General features: G+C 44.6%; 3 protein-coding genes across 4 annotated transcripts; 1 reads left to right on the top strand and 2 right to left on the bottom strand.

The window, feature by feature from the left end:
* The first annotated feature begins 3,241 nt into the window (after positions 1–3,241).
* LOC4339216 (protein translation factor SUI1 homolog) lies at positions 3,242–5,296 on the top strand. Its single transcript, XM_015783880.3, has 5 exons — positions 3,242–3,329; positions 4,147–4,251; positions 4,576–4,787; positions 4,867–4,920; positions 5,024–5,296. The coding sequence occupies exons 2-5, from the start codon at positions 4,215–4,217 to the stop codon at positions 5,066–5,068; spliced, it is 348 nt and encodes a 115-aa protein (XP_015639366.1). The 5' UTR covers positions 3,242–3,329; positions 4,147–4,214; the 3' UTR covers positions 5,069–5,296.
* A 1,045-nt stretch (positions 5,297–6,341) lies between these two features.
* LOC4339217 (uncharacterized) lies at positions 6,342–9,886 on the bottom strand. The gene is made up of 3 exons (XM_015783879.3): positions 9,355–9,886; positions 8,250–8,354; positions 6,342–8,164 (listed from the first exon to the last, which is right to left on the bottom strand). Exons 1-3 carry the CDS (start codon positions 9,733–9,735, stop codon positions 6,617–6,619), a joined length of 2,034 nt encoding a protein of 677 aa, XP_015639365.1. The 5' UTR covers positions 9,736–9,886; the 3' UTR covers positions 6,342–6,616.
* Positions 9,887–17,892: 8,006 nt separating this feature from the next.
* On the bottom strand, positions 17,893–20,558 carry LOC4339218 (B2 protein). Of its 2 annotated transcripts, none has more exons than XM_015784763.3 (6): positions 20,446–20,558; positions 19,607–20,234; positions 19,372–19,472; positions 18,610–18,693; positions 18,416–18,526; positions 17,893–18,294 (listed from the first exon to the last, which is right to left on the bottom strand). In XM_015784763.3, the coding sequence occupies exons 2-6, from the start codon at positions 20,211–20,213 to the stop codon at positions 18,253–18,255; spliced, it is 945 nt and encodes a 314-aa protein (XP_015640249.1). In that variant the 5' UTR covers positions 20,214–20,234; positions 20,446–20,558; the 3' UTR covers positions 17,893–18,252. The 2 variants fall into 2 exon arrangements, with proteins under 2 accessions (XP_015640249.1, XP_015640248.1); XM_015784762.3 differs by having other exon boundaries at positions 19,607–20,349.
* Between the last annotated feature and the right edge of the window lie 365 nt (positions 20,559–20,923).

The following is a 20,923-nucleotide window of genomic DNA, read 5'->3' on the forward strand; positions in this document are numbered from 1 at the left end:
TCGCTCCCATAATATAAGAGATTTTAGGTAAATGTGACACATCCATCCAAAATCCCTTATATCATGGGATGAAGGGAGTACTAACCTTGTCTTCCTTGGCAACCTCGGATGAGATGGACTGATACTAGGGGTGTACAGATGGAAGGGTTGGGCCGGACTTTTGAGTTTTAATGGACACTATTAGGATATCTACAATCAGGGACACTCTAAGAATAGGAAAGATACCCTGATAGCCTAACGAGTACCCCTAGCCAAAAAGTCTACGTAGGTATTTAACTATACTACCCCTCTCCCCCCCTCTCTCTCTTCTCCTCATTTACATCCCTAGCCAAAAAAGTCCACGCGTGCTCATTTAGGGTGTGTTTGGTTGCCTGTACATAGGGTGGCTCGCATCCAGCGGGATGTGGTGCATGTGTTTGGTTGCCTGCTTGCACGCGCGAACCAGGATGCGCTGATGCAAAATCCGCCTCCCAGCCAGGCTGAGGGGGAACGCCCGATTCCTTCGTAGCTCCTCGTCCAGGCTCGACTTGTGCAGCGTGTGGGGACGAGCGGATGCAGGTGCGCACGAGCGGGTGCAGGCAACGCGTAGGGGTCGGTCGATCTGCTCACCCCCATCTCTCATTTGTTTCTCTCGCCCATCCGATTGCTCCTCGCCGCTCTTCGCCCTCGTCTCCGTCGTCGTCGCCGCGCACCATTGTCTCCAACCTCGAGATCCTTAACCCTCACCGACTTCTCCACAGCTTCCGTCTCCGTCTCTACTTCACGGGCTAGAACCGACGGCCTCGAGCACGTCGCCACTCGCCATCGGATCCAGCAGATAGAGGCTCGACGGAGGACACTGCCGCCATATCCAATAGAGGGAGGCGTGAAGGAGCTCGCTGGAGGTTTCGGCGACTGCCCCTCTCTGCGCCACCGCCTCCAACCTCGCCGGCCACCGGATTCCTCCTCACTGGTCACGGATTCCCCATCTTGGCTGCTTCTCTTCCCTTCCTTCATCAGCCAAAATACCAGTGGATCCGGCGGCCACGAGCTGGATTCTGCCAGATCCGGCAGCCGCGGGCTCATGGCCACCGGATCTTGTTGCCCTGACAGCTCCGAACAGAGCGCACACACGACGGCGAGCGGCAGGTCGGGGCTTCGGCGGAGCGGCAGGCCTAGCGACATGAACGAAGCTCCTCTCCTCTCCGTTTCTTTTTCTGTTTTTTTTCTTTTCTTTTTTCACCGACTGGCAAACCATGACCATGAAATGTGGGAATATAATGATGTTTACTGTATGCATTGCTAATTATTTCACTTATTTTATAACTTTGTGCCATGCAGATGTACCGGTGTATATATATCCTGCTCATTTGACGATTCTTAAAATAATTGTTGCCACGAACTTCAATATCAATAATTAATATAGAAGATAAAATCAAATGTTTAGTACTTAGAAATTTACACTCTTCTTGAGTTAAATTTTAGCTTATCTAAATGGTAGTCCACAAGTTCTAGGTGGTAATCTCACCTTTTAGAAAAAGAGATACCTACCCCTACTGTCCATGCAACCAACCAAACAAATTCTCTTTCAACCTGTATCTCATATGCGAATCTCATATGCGAGTAACCAAACAAAATCTCGTGTCAGCCTGGCTAGTCTAATGCAAACAACCAAACAGTTGCATGTGCATCATCTCAACCAGACCAAACTCAGCCTGGATGAGAGAGATGGGCCAGGCTAGGGGGATACGAGCAACCAAACGCACCCTTACATCCCTAGCCAAAGAAGTCCTCATTTACATCCCTCTCTTCCCTCTCTCTTCCCTAGCCAAAAAGCCTCCACGCGTGCTCGCCTCGTCCCCTCCGCCGCTCGCCTCTCTCTCTCTCCCTCTCGCCGCCGCTGCTCACCACTCTCCTCTCCCTCTCGCCGCTCGCCACTCTCCCCGCCGTCGCCAGATCCCACGCTCCCCCTCCAATCCCACGCCGCGCCGCGCCAGATCCAGCGCGCCGCCGCTCGCCGGAGACGCGAGGCGTGCTCGGCGATGGCGCGGTCCTCGGCCGCGGCGGCCTCGTCGGACCCGGGGAGCGGCGGCGAGGACGACGAGGAGGGCCGCCTCTCCCGTTGCTGGTGTCCACCGCTGCCCCTCTCTCTCCCTCTCTCCCGCCGCGGATCTGGGCCCCCCGCGGCGTCGGCGGTGGCGGGCAAGGCGCGCGAGGTGGCGAGCATGGGCGCCTCAAGCCGTCTCCGCTCGTCGCCGGCTGGTGGCCGACGGCTGCCGCGGTGCGCGGTGGCCAGATCCGGTCGTCGCCGTTGCCTATCTTCTCTCTCTCTCACTCTAAGGCCGACGGTGGCGGTCCCGGCGGTGTCGGGCGCGGCGCGATGAGACCGAGGGAAGAGCGAGAGAGGCGAGGGTGCGAGGGGAAATTTGGGGGGACGACGCCGTGTCCACGAGCTCCACACGCGCACAGCGCGGCGCCTGGCTGCGTCTCCCCACGAAAAGCTGGCGAGGCGCGGCGAACGACCCTTTCCCAACCGAGGAACGCGTTCCGTCCCAGGGGAACGACGCGGACGGAAAAGGGGACGGCCGGCGCCATGGGGACGGGCTGAAGCACCGCATTGGTGATGGCCTTAGTAGCTGAGAATTGTGCTGGCGGCTGGCCCATGGCTATTGGATTTTATTTTGTAGTCAAAATAAACCTTATCAAATTTTAACATTGTCAAAATTTTGGCAAGTTGATAATATTGCTAAAATTTTAGCAGGATTTCTGATGTATTTACTAAAGTTTGACAACAAATTAAACGTAGACACATTTTTATCAACTATGACAAAAAAAAATAATATGATTGAAAATGTTATCAATCTGAACAGCCTTTAGTCCAGGTCGATCGGTGCAAAGCAGCCTAACATCAGCTACAGGCTACTTACCCACTCTCTGCCGTTGGATACATCTTAAGGCTGAGGAAAAAATGACAGACAAAAATAAACTGTCGGTCATGTATCTCGTGATGAATATACTAAACACTTTTGTTGTGGGTCCCAGTACTATACTACTACTATATAGTATTAGTAGTTGTATATACAAGTATATTAGAAGGGAAAAAAAAGAAGGAAATACTCCATCTCGATAGGTCGGCTGGAATCCAGAGGCCCAAGAACCGTGTACAAAGTGGGCATGTATAATTAGCGTCTCTAGCGTTGGCGGTTTGCCTAATTACACGTTTTCCCCTCTATATAAGCAACCCGGCCGGAGGCGTCGGTACAACGCAGCTCCTGGTCAAGTCTTATCTGCCTTCCTCCCTCCTCTCGCCTTCCGCCTCGCGTGCGCTCCACCACCGAAAAAAAGGACAGGTATTCCCCTTTCCTCTCTTCCTAATCAGGTGCATGCATGTCTCAGATTTGGGGATCTCTGGGTGTTCGGTCGCATCTGGTCATGAATTTTCGATCGGTTCGATAGGTCGTTGGTCCCGGTGAAGAAACGGATCTCGTAGCTTCGGAGTTGTTGCGTGGGTGTGGAGGTTTTGGGCGGAACGGATTTGGTGCGATTTTGCTTTGATTCAGGGGTGTTTGGGGCGTCGGAGGAGGCGTAGATGGGTTGGATGTGTTCGTTTGGGGGTGATGGGTGGTTTGATTTGGGGGGATTTGGGGAGTCTCATGGTTAATTTCGCGATTTTGGGGTGGGGTGGAAACCCTAATACGATCTGATTCGTTCTTCCTTGCTTTGGGGAATTCATGAACAACCTTGAGATGGTTAGATATAGTGATCCGTTCACTGGAGTTTCATATTACGATTTGTGCAGCGTATGAGTAAGATTTGGGGGAATCGTGACCTTGAAAATCTGTCGCCTCGTCCTGCCCAGAAATTGGGGGAACTCATGTTTGGTGGTTGATTTATTAGCATGGAAGGTACGGGCATCGAAGGGAATAAGCCCCGTACAATAACGATTTGGGAACCATGACCTTGAATTCATCGCCCCTTCCCGCCGAGAAATTGGGGGAACTCCATGTGTAGGGGTTGATCGAATACGAAGAACATGATTAGGCTGTGCGCTTCTGCTATAGAAAATTTTATGTTGGGGGGCTTGCTGGATATTGTTCTGTGCTAGCTGCAATTTAATTTCTTCATTGTGCCTTTGGTATAGCATATTGATGTGAGTGATCTGTGCAGGTTCCACATAAAGACCAACGAGTAAAAGCTTGATCTGTCCGGTGCCAACCAATCAACAAACAAGTTTCATGTCTGATCTCGACGTTCAGCTTCCATCTGCCTTCGGTACGCTTCAGTTCATCTATGCTACCTCCTGAATGAACCAAACTTTGTATAATTTGATCACTTCCTCCTGAATGAAGCAAACTTTGTATAGTTTGATCACTTCTTGTTTCGTTGTAATACAAACTAATGGGCTTCTAACTTGTCAACGTTGGATTAATGAATCATGAATTAATTTACCAAAATGTGCGCATGGCATAGAGGTTCATGTTTATTGTAAAATGATCAACAGCGTACATAGCATATGTGATGAGCTGTATTGAAATTCCTATCTGTTCTCTGGTGATATCCTATCTGTGTTCTGATGATGTTGCATTGTTTTGATAGATCCGTTTGCTGAGGCAAATGCTGAGGACTCCGGCGCTGGCCCTGGAGCAAAGGATTATGTGCATGTGCGCATCCAGCAGCGCAACGGCAGAAAGAGTCTAACTACTGTTCAGGGCTTAAAGAAGGAGTACAGTTACAACAAGATCCTCAAGGATCTGAAAAAGGAGTTCTGCTGCAATGGTACTGTAGTCCAAGATCCAGAGCTTGGCCAGGTATGCACTTAGCAATGCTTAACTGGTTCTCAGTTTTCTGCTATGAGGATGTGCTGGTAACGTAAATTTGTGGTTGCAGGTCATTCAGCTTCAAGGTGATCAGCGTAAGAATGTTGCCACGTTCCTAGTTCAGGTATTGAGAATTATCAGAGCAGAGCTATGACTTCTCAAGAGATTAATGCTGCTAAGTTGACCTATTTATATTCTGAATCTGATTTTTTATCTCTTTTTGCTAGGCTGGGATTGCTAAGAAGGACAACATCAAGATTCACGGTTTCTAAGCTGCCTATAGATGCTCGTATGCAATATCGTGTGCTGCCAGATATTGGGAAGCCTCTGAAGCTACCAGTTACTGTTCTCTATATTTGAAGTCATAAGACTATTTGTTGCTATTAAAGCGATTCTTGCTTGATGCAAGTTGTGTCCTCATTATGCACTACCGGCATATTATGAGTATGGTTTGTCTGGGATATTGTCAATCTAATAAAAGTACTTGCTATTTGACTATACATCTGGTTTTGGTTCCTGTGTCTGCTATCATCGTGGTTACTTCCAACATGCTGGCTACCTGTTGATCTGTCATAGTAATATTTCAACATCTGGCGCCATTTTGAATTTCCTTGTATCGGTATTAATTTTCCGTGATGTCCTTGCTTTTTTTTCCTATGGTTCAATTGTATCGGAGTGTAAGCTGTGCCGTTGTGCGTCTTGTCCCGCCGGTAGTGCTAGGAGAAGGCAATTTCTACTACCTCTCCGTCCCAGAATATTGAGAATTTTTTCCTAAGTACAGCCATCAAATTTTTCCTCCGTCCCACGGATCCAATATCTTGGAAGCAATGTCCATGTGATGTAAAGATTGTTTTCTCCCCTTCCAATTTACATCGCAGGTGAAGAGTGCTTTTGCCTGCGATTTGTTGTGCTTTTAATTATACTGTACGCAGTGGCAGACACTTGGTGGAAAAGAAAGCTTATCTTTGCTGGCTATGCAAGTACCAGAACAAGCAGCTGTTGCAGAGTGATGGTGACGAGGATTGTGCAATGCTATGCAAGTACCAGAGCCAATGCAGCCAGTGACGAGGATTGCAAGCAGCAACGACGACGTAGATTTTTGAGCGTCAAACCGGCGAGGCGGCGACTCGGCTCAGCTCATCCACCACGCCTGGCCATGCAAACACGCTCTCGGCAACGGAGAACGTCATGAGCAGCACGCCTGTGAGAGTTGTCACGCATTCTTCGTGCCGTTCACGGAGGCGACATCGCTCGCAAGCGTGGCGAACCAGACCATCCTACGCATCATTGTGGTTGAGCAAGTGTAAACCTCCTGGACCCCCCCTGCCCAAGTTGCCACCCGAAGGCTTATCATTCCTTCCGGTGGGAACTTACGGAGAGTGATGATGAGCTCCCTGCAATAGATGGCCACATCCATCATGCAAATTGATCGGTTTGGTTCACCTGACATATATCATCAAGGAGTATAATTAACATAGCCATGCTACATATCTGAATCACATGAGAGGTGTATGTAGCCCAAGAAGTTAGTAGTAGTAATAAACATGGTTGAATAATGCATTTGATTGAAATTACTAGTTTTACATTTGATTACATGGAGCACCTGATTCTTCTAAACAAGCTAATGTGCTATCGGATCATCAATTAGTTACAGCCACCGATAGCACCCCCTTTGAGGATCAGTGCTGCAACACTTCCTCCTCTACCATATACCCGGTAGGGTGCCTGCCTGCTCCAGAAGAGGATACACCGTCCATCAGGCATGGAAATGTTCTCCTTCTGAACCACTGAACACATGAGATTGCTTGATTCGGCATTGCTTATATCTTCTGCTTCAGTGCCTGACGCAGCTGGACCTTATGCCCGTCGAGCTTTGCCTCCAGAAGTTTGGACTTGAGGTTATGCGTGTTCTGTTTCTGCGCGCCCCGGGGCCACTCTATGCATCCTTTCATGGCACGAACCACATGAGGGTTTAGCAGGTCTGGACTCCATTCTCCGACGCTTGGTGAAACTGTGCACACTTCTCCGTTCTTCAAGCTAGGAGAAAGTGCAGCATTTGACATTCGACCGCTTGAGAGCCTGCCGTTCAGTAACTCGGATCCCGTCTTCTTATGGCCATCACCATTCGACGATCTCCACAGTCTGCCAAATGAAGACCCCTTCTTCCGGTACTTCTCTGCTGTTGTTGAACAGACTTCACTGATCTCGCTATTTGACCTGTTGTCATCCCAATCTGTTCCACTCACCGATGCATCATTTCCACCACAAAACCCATTTACCGATGGTTCGCTTCCATCCGGTGAATTGCTAGAGCCCTGCTCATCAACATGGCTGACAGTCTCCCATCCACTATCATCTTCCTCCTCATTTCTATCACACAGTTGATTGGAATATTTGTTCAATGGTTTTTCCAAGAAGATGTCTGTTTCCGGACTAACTGTATGGATCTTCGTTGCATGCCTCTTGGGGGTACCTCCATTACACTGCCCAATCTCCTTCTCATTAGCATCATCCCTCTCTCTGAGTTCCTCGAACACAGCAAAAATGTCCTCTGAAGGAGGTGGTGGTTTGTAAGAGAACTCTTTGATGTCATGAAACTTCATGGAGCAAATTGCTTCCCTGAGCCTTTCTCCATCTCTTAATGCTTCTTTGTTCACACCGTTGCCTTGGTGGAAACTGAGGAAAGACTCAAGGTCAGACTGAAGCTTGCTTAGCTGTGAATACTTGCTGTCCAGTGTCAGCTTTGCATCAACAAGCTTCATCTGTACCCTCTCTTCACGCCAAACCTCTGCCATCTGCAACATCTTCTTTTCTTCCTCCACCTCATCTCTCATCTTCATTGATTCACTCTTCAGGGCCTCAACCTCAGCTTTGTCTTCCGCAATCTCCTTCGCTAATTCGTCACAAACCTCCTCCATTAACTCCCTAGCCTTCCGTTCCTTTTCATAATCTTGCAAATATCGCTTCGCTGCTGATTTCAACTCAGATAGCTCACTGACCAACTTGGAATTCATGATTTCTGCCCTTTGACGATTTTTCCTCTCCCGGTTCAGTTCCTCTTTAACAGCATCTAAGATGTTTCTAACCTTATCATTCTCCTTGCTCCTCCAGGATGCCTTTTCCTCAGCAAGGTTCCTCACCAGGTGATCAAGCTTCTTCTTTGCAGATCGACTCTCAGCTTCAAGCTCATGGATCCGGTTGTGGGCCTGCAAAAGCTCTGCCTTTAACGCAGAGATTTCTGCATCGGCAGATACCGGATAACGGTCACACAAAGCACCATCAGTACCCCTCAAATTGTTGAGGCCCCGACGGTCCCACTTTGTTGCCACCTCCATTTCAATTCGAGGGGATGGAGAGTAAGCTCCCACCTAATAATGGTTCACAAGCATTTCATTAATCAAACCAAACAGCATGGAAGGTGACAAATTGTACTGATTCACGAACAAATAATACCTCCTGAATGATGTCGTTGCCAAGAGGCTTACTTCCTGTCCTACCTTCAAGAAGCGCTTTATAATAATTACAACGATCAGGCGTATGCGGTTGCTTTGGGCTAGGCTGCAAAATTTGTTATATCTTTTAGTTCACCAACAACAATTGAAAACTGAAAACAGAACAATGAAAATCGTATGCAAAATGATGTTGCTTGTCCAAAACTCTCCATTTGAAGGATTGCATTGCCCAATAGCATTAGATGCAGCTAATATCCGGGGACCACATGGATTGCGTCCTATGTCCTAACAACAGCTATGTAGATAACATATCGAATATGCGGATATCACATATTCTGCCCCAAATTGATGGAGAAGCAGCCAAATAGAAGTAATCTGGAAACGATTAGGATCACTAATTGGAACGATGCAGAAAATGAACTTACAAAAATCCAGCATGATACCGTGCAAGCCAACTGTTTCAGACAGATCTGGAGAGATGAACACTGCCATTCGCCCTAAAACCATAATGTCCCAGCCAAAATAATGCGTGAATTACTAAAGACTCCAACCTAATAAGCAAAAAATGCTGAAAAATGCAATCCTAAAGTCCCGAATCAAGGCAAGATGTGAGTTCTAGCTTCAAAATGGATGCAAGATGCTAGACTTCCAGCTCCGGTTTTCATCATTAACATGAGGTCCCTTGAATTGGTGGCGCAACACGGTTGAAGTTTCCACTCTTTAGGGGAGATAGCGACATATTGCGCAAAAAGTTCGCATCCAAAACACACTCGATCCGCTCCGTGGATGCGCGAGTGTTTTCATAGCTTTCAGAAGAATCAGCTCAAAAACTTTTTGAAAAGCTCCAAATTTGCAACATTCCAAAGAACAACAAAAGAACAAGTATGACAAAGCACCAGACCACTCGATTCCCCAACTACTCAACAGCGACTCTGCAAAATTACAAGTTTGAGCTGCGGAAAATGCACAAGGAAAGGGGAGCAAGGCGGCGACGTTATCGCAGATTCCAACAGCGCGCGGCCGAATCAGAACCCTAGAACGCATCAAGGTCTACCGCAACCTCACAACAAAAGATCCACACGGATCTGAAAGACAAGGCCGCCTACCTCGAACCGTCGGCGCGGCGCCTCCCGGGACTCCGTCGGCGGCGGCGCCTGCGGCGGATGCACGCGCCAGAGAGCCGCCGCAATCTTCCTCACCGACGCGCCCGCGCCCGCTCCGGCACCGCACGGCGCGACGGCGTCCCCGCCGCGGGCCGCGGGCCACCGCAGAGGCGGGGTGTCCGGGGGCGGGGCCACCGGCAACGGCGCCGCCGCCGCCGCCGCGCGGCGCGCGGAGGCGAGGGAGGGGCTCTGGACGAGCAGCCGGCCACGGCCACCGCGGCGCGGCGTCCGGTGGCGGGAGCCGGGCGCCGCCTGGCGCGGCGTTGTGGCGGCTGGGTCGGGGGACCTCGCCGGCGCCGGGCGGCGCGGGCGGGGGCGCGCCATCGCCGGGGCGCGCGCGGGTCACTGGGCGGCGGCGGCGGCGGGACGGCGAGACGGCGGCGAGGGCAGTGGCATTCCCGTGAATAGCGCGCGGAGCGAGATCTAAGCAGCAGGCAGTGGTGGTTTTGATACGGGCAGTGGAGTACTCCTCTCTAGTGTAGCTGTAGGCCTGTGAGGAGGCTAAAGAACATGCATGGGAAAGGGAAAGGGAAAGTGAAAAGGAGGCTGGAATTATTTGGGTTTTGTCAAGTTGCAAGTATTTTGATGTACTCCTTATTTGTTAGTACTATTGTTATTATGATTTTTAGGATATGTGAGAGAAATGGTTTGAGTTGAATTAGCCTTGTTTGAGCATAGATGTCGATATAAGTATAAAAATCAAGCGCTTAAAATGTTTCAGTTAACCATCAGTGAAAGATCACTTACTATAACATTGGAAAGAAAATATATGATAAAAATAGTATGCAGCAAAATAACACTATAGATAAATAGATGTGGATAAAATGAGATGAATATTTTGCCCACCAGACTTGAAGCTCACGTGAAGGATATGGAAGAGAAAAAAGATACACGATACTATCCAAAATCCAACTCTATATCTACCGAAAAATATGGGCTTAGGGTATAAGAATAGCGACTGTGTCCCCTATTATCAAATATATACTAAAATATATTATGAGTCCACTTATAAACATGGTAAAATAGCTAACGAGTAATATAACATATTTTTCTTGATGCAGTTTTTTATGTTTTAATTGTCTCCTTAGATTTAATTTCTATGGTATGGATTAGATATGCAAATAGATTTTTGTTCTTCTGTCTGATTAAAAAAATATGAATAGGATAAGAGATAAATGATGAGATATCCGACACTATCCATTTCTCATTCTGGCTTCGAAGGAGAATACAAGATAGAATTTGGGAATGGCGTAAATCCGTCAGTAGCTGATCTAGTATCTGAGTGGAACACTAATTGAAACATTGTGCCCCATGTAGGGAACATTAAGTTCTGAATACTTCAAAAAGTTATACGTTCAAAAATTTTAAAAGGCGAAATAGTTAGTACTAAAACATTTTGCTCTCTCACACACAAAAAAAACATTATCAGTTCAAACATATATATATTTCTTTCATCAAAATAACTATAAAATGTATTAGTATGAAATCTTGTTTTAAAGGTATATATTGTTCTTGGTAGATTATATTTTAAAATATAATCAATATTATTTTAGCAAGCTTCGAGTGGTTTTCTATATTTAAAGGTCTGGAGTACTACGAAACAACATTAGTTTTAGTTGAGGTAAAACGACGCTAAGTATACTTAAAAAATTACTACTATCCATTAAAAAAGTACCGATATATTTTTTTCTAGGATGAAAGCGGAGTTTAAGAGGGAATGATGCCATATCTGCTGGTTGTAATGGATGAGCTTTTATTGCAACCTTCAATTTTTGTCCTAAGATATGCTAGCAACCCTATGACTTTTTTGGCTGGGCATTGCACTTGTTCAATTTTCCTTTCTTTGATAGAGTAAAGTAAGAAACCAACCTAAAATCATTTCTAAAATGGTAGTACCCCTTACATGTCACTCCAATAAACTAATATGCTGTTATGTGTAGGCCTTAACTGCCCCTTGACCAAAGAAATGTATCGGCAAAATATCACTTCGAAACCTGTCTTCCTCCGCCTTATTTTAGGTTTCTAATTTTCCCTTCCATTGGCATACATGGATTCACTTCACTGGGCAAAAACGCTGGTAAGGCAGTATTGATAGATCTGCGGTGCATGAAGCGATCGATCACCTCATCTCGTCATAATTCTCATCCTGCGTCGATAAACCACACATGAATTTCTTTTTTTCATCCTTAATTACATCGCATGATTAAGGTGGTGTTGGTATTCACGGACTTAACTTTAGTCCATGTATTTAGATACTAATTTAGAGTATTAAATATAGACTATTTATAAAACTAATTACATAAATAAAAGCTAATTCGCTTGACAAATTTTTTAAGTCTAATTAATATATAATTAGAGAATGTTTACTAGGCTAATTGTGAATTAATTAGACTCAATAGATTAGTCTCACGAATTAATCCAAGATTATAGATGCATTTTATTAATAATCTACGTTTAATATTTATAATTAATATCCAACATCCGATGTGATAGGGCCTGGAAAGTTTTACCCCCACCTAACCAGAATATAAGGATCTAAGCTTGTCACGGCACGTCACAGCTGGGAACGCCTGAGCGTGCCAGCTCGGCGAACAAACCGGGTGTTGGGCGGGCGCAGGAGGACGTGCTGCCCACGTTCGCGTCGCAGCACATGCGCCCGTGTCCTGTCAAAACTGCCAAGTTCCATATGACACACTTCAACCGGTTAGTACTAGTAGTACCCAAATGGCAGCCAATACTATATGTCACGGTGAAATCGCACGTGCCACGGGACAGAAAAACTGTGCCTGTACTGTAGCATATATATGCATTGCCGTTCGTTCGTTCATTCCTTTCGTTCTCCTGTAGCAAAATCATGCAGCAAACGTGTTGATTGAGATCATCACGAGTAATTAATTAATCGAGACCAAATATCAAGATGGGTTAAGCTCCAACTAACGACATCGTTGGTGGTGGATCACGGAGTTCGTGGCGTGTCCCTTTAGTACGGGGGGAAGAGTAGAGAGCTGGCCCGTCACATGAAAGTGGTCATCAGGACGCCGTCGGCTGCCGACGTGTGTGGTAGGCTGGCTAAGCGCCTCTGCATAAATGCCGACGCGTGCATCGTGGTGGTAGCTCGTACGCCACTGGTCCAAAAGACCGACCAAAATCGTGGCTCGATTCTACCCCTTGGTGGGAGGAGGGTGAAGACGACGCCGAGTCGAAGGCGCAACGCGGCGTGCGGGCGGCGGGGCCACGCGCACAGGGCGGGGAACATGGCGCCGCGGCGTCCGGTTCCGCGGGGCGGGGGCGGGGGCGGGGGCGGGCGGACGAATTGCTTGCGTTGCGCCGTGGTGTGGGGTGGGGGTTGGGGTTGGGGATGCCCGATGCCGTGCTTGGCTGCTTGTGCGTGTGCCTTATCAGTTATCACTATGCCGCCGGTCTCCCGGTGGAGCCAGCCCACTGTCCACCTATAATTTCCCGGAAAAATATGTATTGAAAATCACGTACTACCACTGTTCTTAATTATAGCTATTTTTAGTACTACCTTATTTCAAATAAAATTATTTCTTCACCTATCTTCTCGTCTCAATCAATCACAACTATTCTCTTTTATCTACTTTCTCTTATCAATCAATTCTACAATCATTCTCATCTACTTCTAATTAAAAAATACTTACATATTTTGGATTTTCTTTTTCGTGTACACACTCGTTTCTATGAACACACGTTTATACGTGCACCCCCAGAGACCGGACCGGTATATCGTAAGATTAACAAAGTCACCATGAGCAAAAGTTCTTCGTATAGTTGAGCTTAGACAATAGTGCATGTTATGTATACTTCTGTTTGGAACGTATCAATTTCATTGATAGGAGTTTTCAAGAAGCCGAAGAAGTGACTTAATTGATTTGCGCAAGTTTTGTTTATCTACTGACTTTCATGTGATGCTAACTTTGTAGTCGTTGATGATATACGCCCTACAATTTAGGATAGAGTGAGTATTTTTTTTATGATTATATGCTTGGTAAAACCTCGATGTTTAAATTGGTCTTAGTGTTATAATGCATTATCATAATTTTAGTGTAAAATACGACTTATAGCGAAAGAGAGAAATACCAGGAGTGAGGTGAATAGTTTAAGGTATAAAACTGAGCCGAAAAATTGTTTAGAATGTTAAGTGCTCCGATAGTATAAGTTTGAGGGAGTAAAATGGATTCAATTTTCTTCTTGACTCATATGCTCATCTCTAAAATGTCTTACATCTGATAGTAGGAGGATTATTTTTATACTTGGCTGGGGACACCAATATCTCCTATCTCATAAAAAGTTACTAGCAGGTAGCAACCTATCAGTACATCTTTAGAGAACCCTACAAAACTAATCTAATCAGCCATGTTTCTCCTTTGGTGCAAACTGGGGTTAATAATGTGAGTGCACGAGGGGGCTATCAACTTGCCTCAAATGAAAAACCAGAGAAGGCAAGCAGATGCAAAGCTTTTGCATACAGGATGCTGCTGCTTTCTTCTAGACATCTACTAGTATCAGCAGCATATTGGTTGAGTGGAGCCGCAAGCTCCAAGTTGGGGAGATGAATAATCGTAAAGAGAAGCCATTGCAATCATGTCAGCACACTCCCTTAATTAGCCAGACCACCCTAATTAAATGGTACCCAATGTGCAGCTCCCATTGGCATGGTCAAGGAGAGCATCACGCCACCATGTGTGCAGCACAGTGGCTGGTTGGCCCCCACAGAGACCATTTGGGATGATTGATATAGTTCTCTAATATACAAAATCCGAGCATGATCCTTGCTGCCAAATAAATTATAGTGTGTAGGATTAACTAGAGCTTCAGAATGAGTGGTGAAGTTTCAGAAAGTTCAGTCTTGCCAGCTGAGCAGAGCTTGCTCTTGGTTTGCATGGAAGCTGCAAGCTCGAAGCATAGTGATCTGAGCTCGAGCATCTGAACACTGCATGTTTCATTGTTTCTGGAGTAGTGGAGTTGTATCACTATTTCTCTTGTTTCTCTTTCTTGGATCTTGTGATTGATGCTGCGTAGGGATCTGAAAATGTGGGGGTTTTTTGGGCCAAGTTCAGACTTCAGAGCATCGATGCTTGGACCATTGGGATGAGGGAAAAATCGCGGATGTTTTGGATCGATCCAGTAGTGCTTTAGAATTCCAATAGCTTGATTAATCAATGGATGAATTAATTAAGTTGGGAATAATGTTTAATCACGGTGGCTATATATGTCATTGGGAGGAGGGAAAGGAAGCTTGGATGTCTGAATGCTCATGTGTAGTTTTGACCTTGATTTTCGTGAGATGATCATATAGTAGAGTACTAGGTTAACTGTAAATTCAGAAAACACTAAGCAGAGCAGTTCAGGAAATTAATGAAGGATTCAAGTCACTTGCTGTACCTGTACGAGTGTTTATTCTGAAAATTTCCATGCAGGCTGTATTCTACTTACTGGTCGTCGTTAATGTCGAGCCGTAAACTCCTGACTTATTTGGTTCACAAGTTAATGTTCAGAGATCCTCTACAAACAGTTAATGTTCAGAGATCTTCAACTACTGTTCCATCAGTAGTCCATAAAGATAGATAATATCTGCGTTGGCAATACTAGCATCTGATCACCAAGCCTAGTACGGTGGTACTCTCCTATCTATCAATTATGTGGATCAAAAGGTGCAATTAAATTCGTTGATCAGAGGCAGTTGGGTCGAAGCATAAATTATGATTCTGCAACTGTATCTCATTTTCAGCTCCATTGATTGGAGCTTATCTTGTAGTTTGGCACAAACAAAATGGTGGGCATATGAACATGGCTAGCTCTTAACTTCGCTGTATAGGCAGTTCTAGACTCTACACACACACTGGCTGTATCTAGTAAGTGTGGTTAATTGATCAGTAATCAGTTGCATTGTTGGATTCTTACATAGATGCTTCTGCTGATATTTAAGATTCTCTTGGTTCTTAGAATGTCAAAGATCTATAGTTTGTTGTGCACATGAGTTTATTCAATCTTGTGGCTGCTGTAATAGTTGTTTATTTCAGGGTGCTCATCATATTTGTAAAGAACCTGCATTTTCGGATTGTTAATCTTATCAGGTGTCAGATGTATCCAGCATTGGATACTATTCACTTTTGGTACTGCAGTGTACGCTCATTCTAATATATACTACTATTTCAAGTTTGGAATTTCAATTGAGTTGATACTGGTAGAGGTCATCAGATCAAGGATCACTGCAAACAATAATCTTAGACCATTGTTTTTACTAGCTCTATTGCTAGATCAATTTGTTACTAGAAATTAAAGTCCCAGTTATAAGACTTCCAAGTTTAAGTATCTGACGAAGCAAGGTCCTTCTATACGATCCTAGCACCATTTTTTTCAGACAATAAATTCGAACCATTTTGACTTCCTTCAACCACTGTGCAGTTGCAAAAGATTCAAGATTAGTGGTTATCGAATTGATGGGCTTTTCCTGAACCGAATAAAAATTGGATCTGACAAAGATTGCTGTTAGGTGGTACAGTCACATCACCTGCAGTTATGGGCTTAGCCAACTATATAATTGCTTTCCTGGAAGCTTTGAGATTACTAGAACTGCATACAAATATTTCTGATGATGAACAGTTCCTTTCACACAGGAACAAATCCTATTGTTTAAGGTGGGTACCGACGAATACAATATAGTATTCATTCTGTTCTAAAATAAATCAACTTTTGTACACGAACGGAGTGCAACTCAGTAAAAGTTGAAACTGAGCATTCATTTTTTTTTTTTTGACGCTGAGCATTCATTTATCATTGTAAACAATTTAGCCTCCTTGTCCAAGAGTTTCATCCTGTAACCATGATCTAAGAGGACAATTTGTCAGCATGGTCAAATTTGCCTCCTTGTCCAAGAATTTCATCTTGTGACCATCTTGTGACAACTTATCAGAGGAAAGTACGCTGTATTTCAAAGATGCACGTGTGGTGTTCTTTTGTTTAAGGTGAAATGCTTCAGAAAGAAACTACGAGTGCTTCCTTGTTTGATTTGTTAAATGCTCGTGTTTCTACCACTTAGTAAAACATTGTTTATATGCTGTGAAATGTCTGTATGCTTCCAAGAAAACATCAATAAAATTCAACACTAAACTGTAAACATTAAGAAAATCAGACTGCCTGATCGCATCTGCCATAGTTTTTCCCCCATAAAGTTCACACGATGATGGCTGCGGTTTGCAACTCCCAGTTTTTGCTATCTACTCCGTGCAAGAACTGCAACCTTTTATTCAGACTGAAACAGGTATTTTTGAACAAAAAATGTACACTTTTGAAACAACAAACAAGTATTAAAAGCACAAATTTGGAATTGAGTGCGCATTTCTCATTTGTGCATGAACAGTTGCATTAAACCCAGTTTCTGTGGGTCAGGAAAGAGAGAGAGAGAAAATAGCAGGTCTAACCTGGCATTGGAATTCAGAGTTTGCACTGTATTGCAGTGGATAAATTCCGCAGCTTGCACGTTGCAGCAGCCACCCTTTCTGACCCGCTTCTCTGCCTTCTTCAGAAGCTACAAATACGTCGTCTCTCGCACGAACGGCCTCTTCGATATTCAGAAGACTGCAAGAAGAAGATGGGCAATTGCGCCGCCGCGCCGTCAGACGACGGCGAGCTTGGGTCGCCGGAGAGGGAGGAGATGACGGGCGTCGAGGTGAGGATCAGGATCAGCAAGAGGCAGCTGCAGGAGTTGCTGGAGATGGCGTCCATGACCGCCGCCGGCGACGAGAAGGTGATTGCGGGTATCATCAACGCCGGCGAGGTGGTTGATCACCACCAACAACGGCACTGGCAGCCCACGCTGCAAAGCATCCCGGAGGCCGGCGAGCCATGATGGATCACGCTGGTGTACAATTCATGTACTCATTTTTTGGTTGATAGATGAACAAGCACTGGTCTAACATTTTTGGTTGGTAAATGAACAAACATTTGTGCATTGAATCATTTATCATTTGCTCTAGCTAAGATATGAACAGAATATATTGATCCTGGGTTTTGACATACCAAGCTTGTTTAATGGTTTTACAACTGAACTTTGACAATTGGTGAGATTATACCTATCGATTGTCGCATTCTTTACACGAGGTTCCAACTGAGACAGGTTGAGACAGTCCACCAATAAATCAGGTGATACTCCTTGTCAGTTTGGGAGCAGTTGAACTGATGCAATCAACAGCTGTGTAACAAATTGGTGCAGCGCAACCACAATTCAATCGTCATTCAATGTTATATAAAACCAGTGCAACCAAACATTTTTAGTTGAGTGCAGCAGCAGGTCGTTTCTTGTGTCTGCACTCTACAGCATCCAGCCAAAGTAACAGTAATGCAAGACCAATAAAATATCAAAGCCAAATAATCATCAGTAGGCATGCCAAATTGCCAAGCGATGGAGTAAATAAAAGGCATGCTACGTTGCTACTAAGCAAAACTTGAGCAAAACACAACTTTGAAGTGCAAAGCAGCATTAAGGCAAATGCAAGGTTTTTAAGATACAACACGAATACACTCTGAACATCAACTGCCCTTATTTAGGGCATTATGATGCATTACAGTATCCCCCCATTTTGGGGTTCCCTTCTGGGTGTACTCTACCAAAATACATAAATAGCAAAACATACACATTTTCAAGATTACGGACGGCACAATACAGACAGGCACACGTATTAGAGGCCTTCAAGTACCAGGTCCTTGCAGGGGGCAACCAACAGCTTGCGCTTAACGAACATGAGAACATAGTGAACCACCTTCCACAACATACAAGAGCGATATGTACTAAAGCCTCAAAGCAACCACCTCTTCAACAGTTCAGACGCCTTCTTTCTCACAAAGGTCTAGCAGTGATAAGGTCTGTAAATTTAAGATGATATTGCTCAGTTTGCATGGCCACATTTTTGTTGTGCAATTCAATACTGCATATAGTAACATTATAGTCAAACCATGTGCACAGTAATAGTAATAACCTACATACCTCAGCTATGGAGAGCTCAAGACGAAACTTTGGACCATCGTAATGGTGCAGCACTGGTCTGAAAGCATCCTCTTCCAAAGGCTTGCAGAGCTTTCTAATGCGGATCCTCACCTAGTAGAATGAATATAGCAGAATATCAGTGCATGAAACCAAAAGTAAATGAGAAATAAACACACGCCAGCTGTAACCATTACCTGCGCTGGGAATCTAGATTCACCTTTACACTTCTTATCTTCCCATGCAGTGGGATCAATATTAGATCCTCCAAAACTAGAAGCCTGATATGAGCAAAAACAGTTATAGCAACAATAACCTGTTAGTTTCTATTGGGGTACATTGTTGATTACAAATAGAAGTTTATGAGCAAAATAAAGTCCCAAAAGTATTATCATGTCACAGAAAAGTTCCACAAATTTCATTTAAAGACAAAAGTATTTCATAATAATTAGGCAAAAACAATTTCAGGCAGAAACAGTGCAGCATAAAAATGAGAACCCAGATAGCGTTAAAAAGTAGTAGCTCAGTACAGAACAATGATGAATACCCCAGAAATGTTGTGTAACAGTATAACAATTAACATGCATGCAGTGAAATACTATGTGCGTAATGAAAACTGGAGTAGGCCAGTCAAATGATGCACAGAAACAGTAATCTGGCTCATTTATAAGAGTATGGTACATAGTAACATAGATTTGGAGTGCCTCACAAAGTGTGAGGGGCGAGGTGTTCAAACTTCGAAAGCTATATTCATACTTGTTGGTTAAATAGGCTGAAGCATCAGATGTTTTCCAAAACAATGATATAAATACTTAAAAAGATGCTAGAATAATCAATCTATAAGTGAACATTTGCACTTAATTTCATGGCTGCTTATGGATCTTTCGTTTTCAAGTAAAGAGCTCCTTATGAAATTCATAAGATGATTTATGAGTATCTGAAAAAGGAAATTAACACACCTCAAATACCCCATGAAGCTGATGGGTCGTGTAGTTATAGAGGAAAAGAGGTAGACCAGGAATAATTGCTCGGACTGAATCACGATATCTTGCTGGCAACCCTGCAGAACAGCAATATATGATTATATATCAGAAGGTTATTTGATATTGATCATCGTAAATAGCAGCATGAATTTATTCTCGGAACAATATGCCAAGTGATGATTCAGAAGATAAGGTAAGTTGGATCACATACCAAAAAGCTGCCTCTTGAGATCCTCCTGCATGGTGTCATTGTTGCAAACAAAGATATATCCACCGAGCACTTCATTCCTTGGTAGCATCTCACTTGTTGGCAATGTTTTGAATCGTTTGTCAACAGCAGAGTTGCTGCTGTTGTTCCCGCTGCTGTTACTTCCATTGCTGTTGGCACCACTGTTTTTGCCATTGACATCTTTGCCATTTGGACTATGCAAATATTTGTTGACCCCAACATTCATCTTGAACGAGTTAACATTGCCATTGCCTCCCTTGGGGTACAGCTGATTCATGTTGTAGGCCATGCCGCGGAAAGGATTCTTCATAGCTGCGTCATTCATCCTGATGTCGTTCATCTTAAGATCTAGATTCATAAGGCCAAGATTGAGGTGGTCCATCTTGCTCTCATCTTGGTGGTAGGATACCTTATCCCATTGCTTGACATCAGGGATGGTGTTCATCCGCGCATAGTCAAGCTCATTCGTCCTCTCCGCCTTGGACTTGTTGATCTCAGCCAACTTCGATGTCATGAGAGACCACTGACGGTCCTCCACTACCTTCGACTGCCCACGGAACTCATCCCCGAGATGCCACAAGTTGTCCATAGCTCAGCTCAGTCTCTCCACCTTCAGCAAGAAAGAAATTACCCAGGGCCGGATCCAACTTGGGAACAAACAAACTCAAACTGGTACTTGTATTAAGGTTAAGGCGCTGAAATTAAGAGGAGAGCTTCTTCCAGATCTAGAAGAGAAGCTAGGGTTAACGAACAAACGCAAGCAAATTCCAGAAAAAAAGTAAGAGAGATGAATCAGAAAGAAAGAGGATGTAGATGCTCACCAGGATCCCCTCCCCTGCTCTGCTCGCGAGTCGCCAGATGGAGATCGCCGCCTACTCCCCCTCTTCTGTTCAGCCGCGACTCGTCTTGGGGAGGCGCAAGGAGCGGAGGAGACGACGAGACGGGGGGAGATTTCTCTTTTATTTTACGCCAAGGGAAGGAATGGGGAGAGTTACAGGGAATATTTAACTACAGTATTTGCCAAGTCTATCTGGATCCGAGAAACCGAATGAATTCGAATTTTTTATTCGAAAATGTAAACGAATATGATAATGCTACTATCCGTTCAAAACAAATTTGGAAAATTTCAGGAAACGAATTTAGAATTTTTTTAACTGGAAATGAAGTATTTCTCAGTTGATTAGCTCCATACTTTTCTGCTCCAAATATTTAGATTTATACTACGTGCCATAGTACTAATGCAGTTATAGATGAATATAGTTCTTTTTTCAAAAAAGAATAAAGTGTACACCTAATTGT

This window comes from Oryza sativa, chromosome 5, assembly GCF_034140825.1.
Source record: "Oryza sativa Japonica Group chromosome 5, ASM3414082v1".
NCBI lineage: Eukaryota > Viridiplantae > Streptophyta > Magnoliopsida > Poales > Poaceae > Oryza > Oryza sativa.

Coding starts and splice junctions, on each gene's coding strand:
- LOC4339217 (XM_015783879.3), bottom strand. CDS start 9,735: ATGGCGCGCCCCCGCCCGCGCCGCCCGGCGCCGGCGAGGTCCCCCGAC. Junction 8,355..9,354: donor CGCCGCGCCGACGGTTCGAG/GTAGGCGGCCTT, acceptor CAAATTTTGCAG/CCTAGCCCAAAGCAACCGCA. Junction 8,165..8,249: donor GCAACGACATCATTCAGGAG/GTATTATTTGTT, acceptor AACCATTATTAG/GTGGGAGCTTACTCTCCATC.
- LOC4339218 (XM_015784763.3), bottom strand. CDS start 20,213: ATGGACAACTTGTGGCATCTCGGGGATGAGTTCCGTGGGCAGTCGAAG. Junction 19,473..19,606: donor TCTCAAGAGGCAGCTTTTTG/GTATGTGATCCA, acceptor GCTGTTCTGCAG/GGTTGCCAGCAAGATATCGT. Junction 18,527..18,609: donor AATCTAGATTCCCAGCGCAG/GTAATGGTTACA, acceptor TCATTCTACTAG/GTGAGGATCCGCATTAGAAA.
- LOC4339216 (XM_015783880.3), top strand. CDS start 4,215: ATGTCTGATCTCGACGTTCAGCTTCCATCTGCCTTCG. Junction 4,788..4,866: donor AAGATCCAGAGCTTGGCCAG/GTATGCACTTAG, acceptor TTGTGGTTGCAG/GTCATTCAGCTTCAAGGTGA. Junction 4,921..5,023: donor TTGCCACGTTCCTAGTTCAG/GTATTGAGAATT, acceptor TCTTTTTGCTAG/GCTGGGATTGCTAAGAAGGA.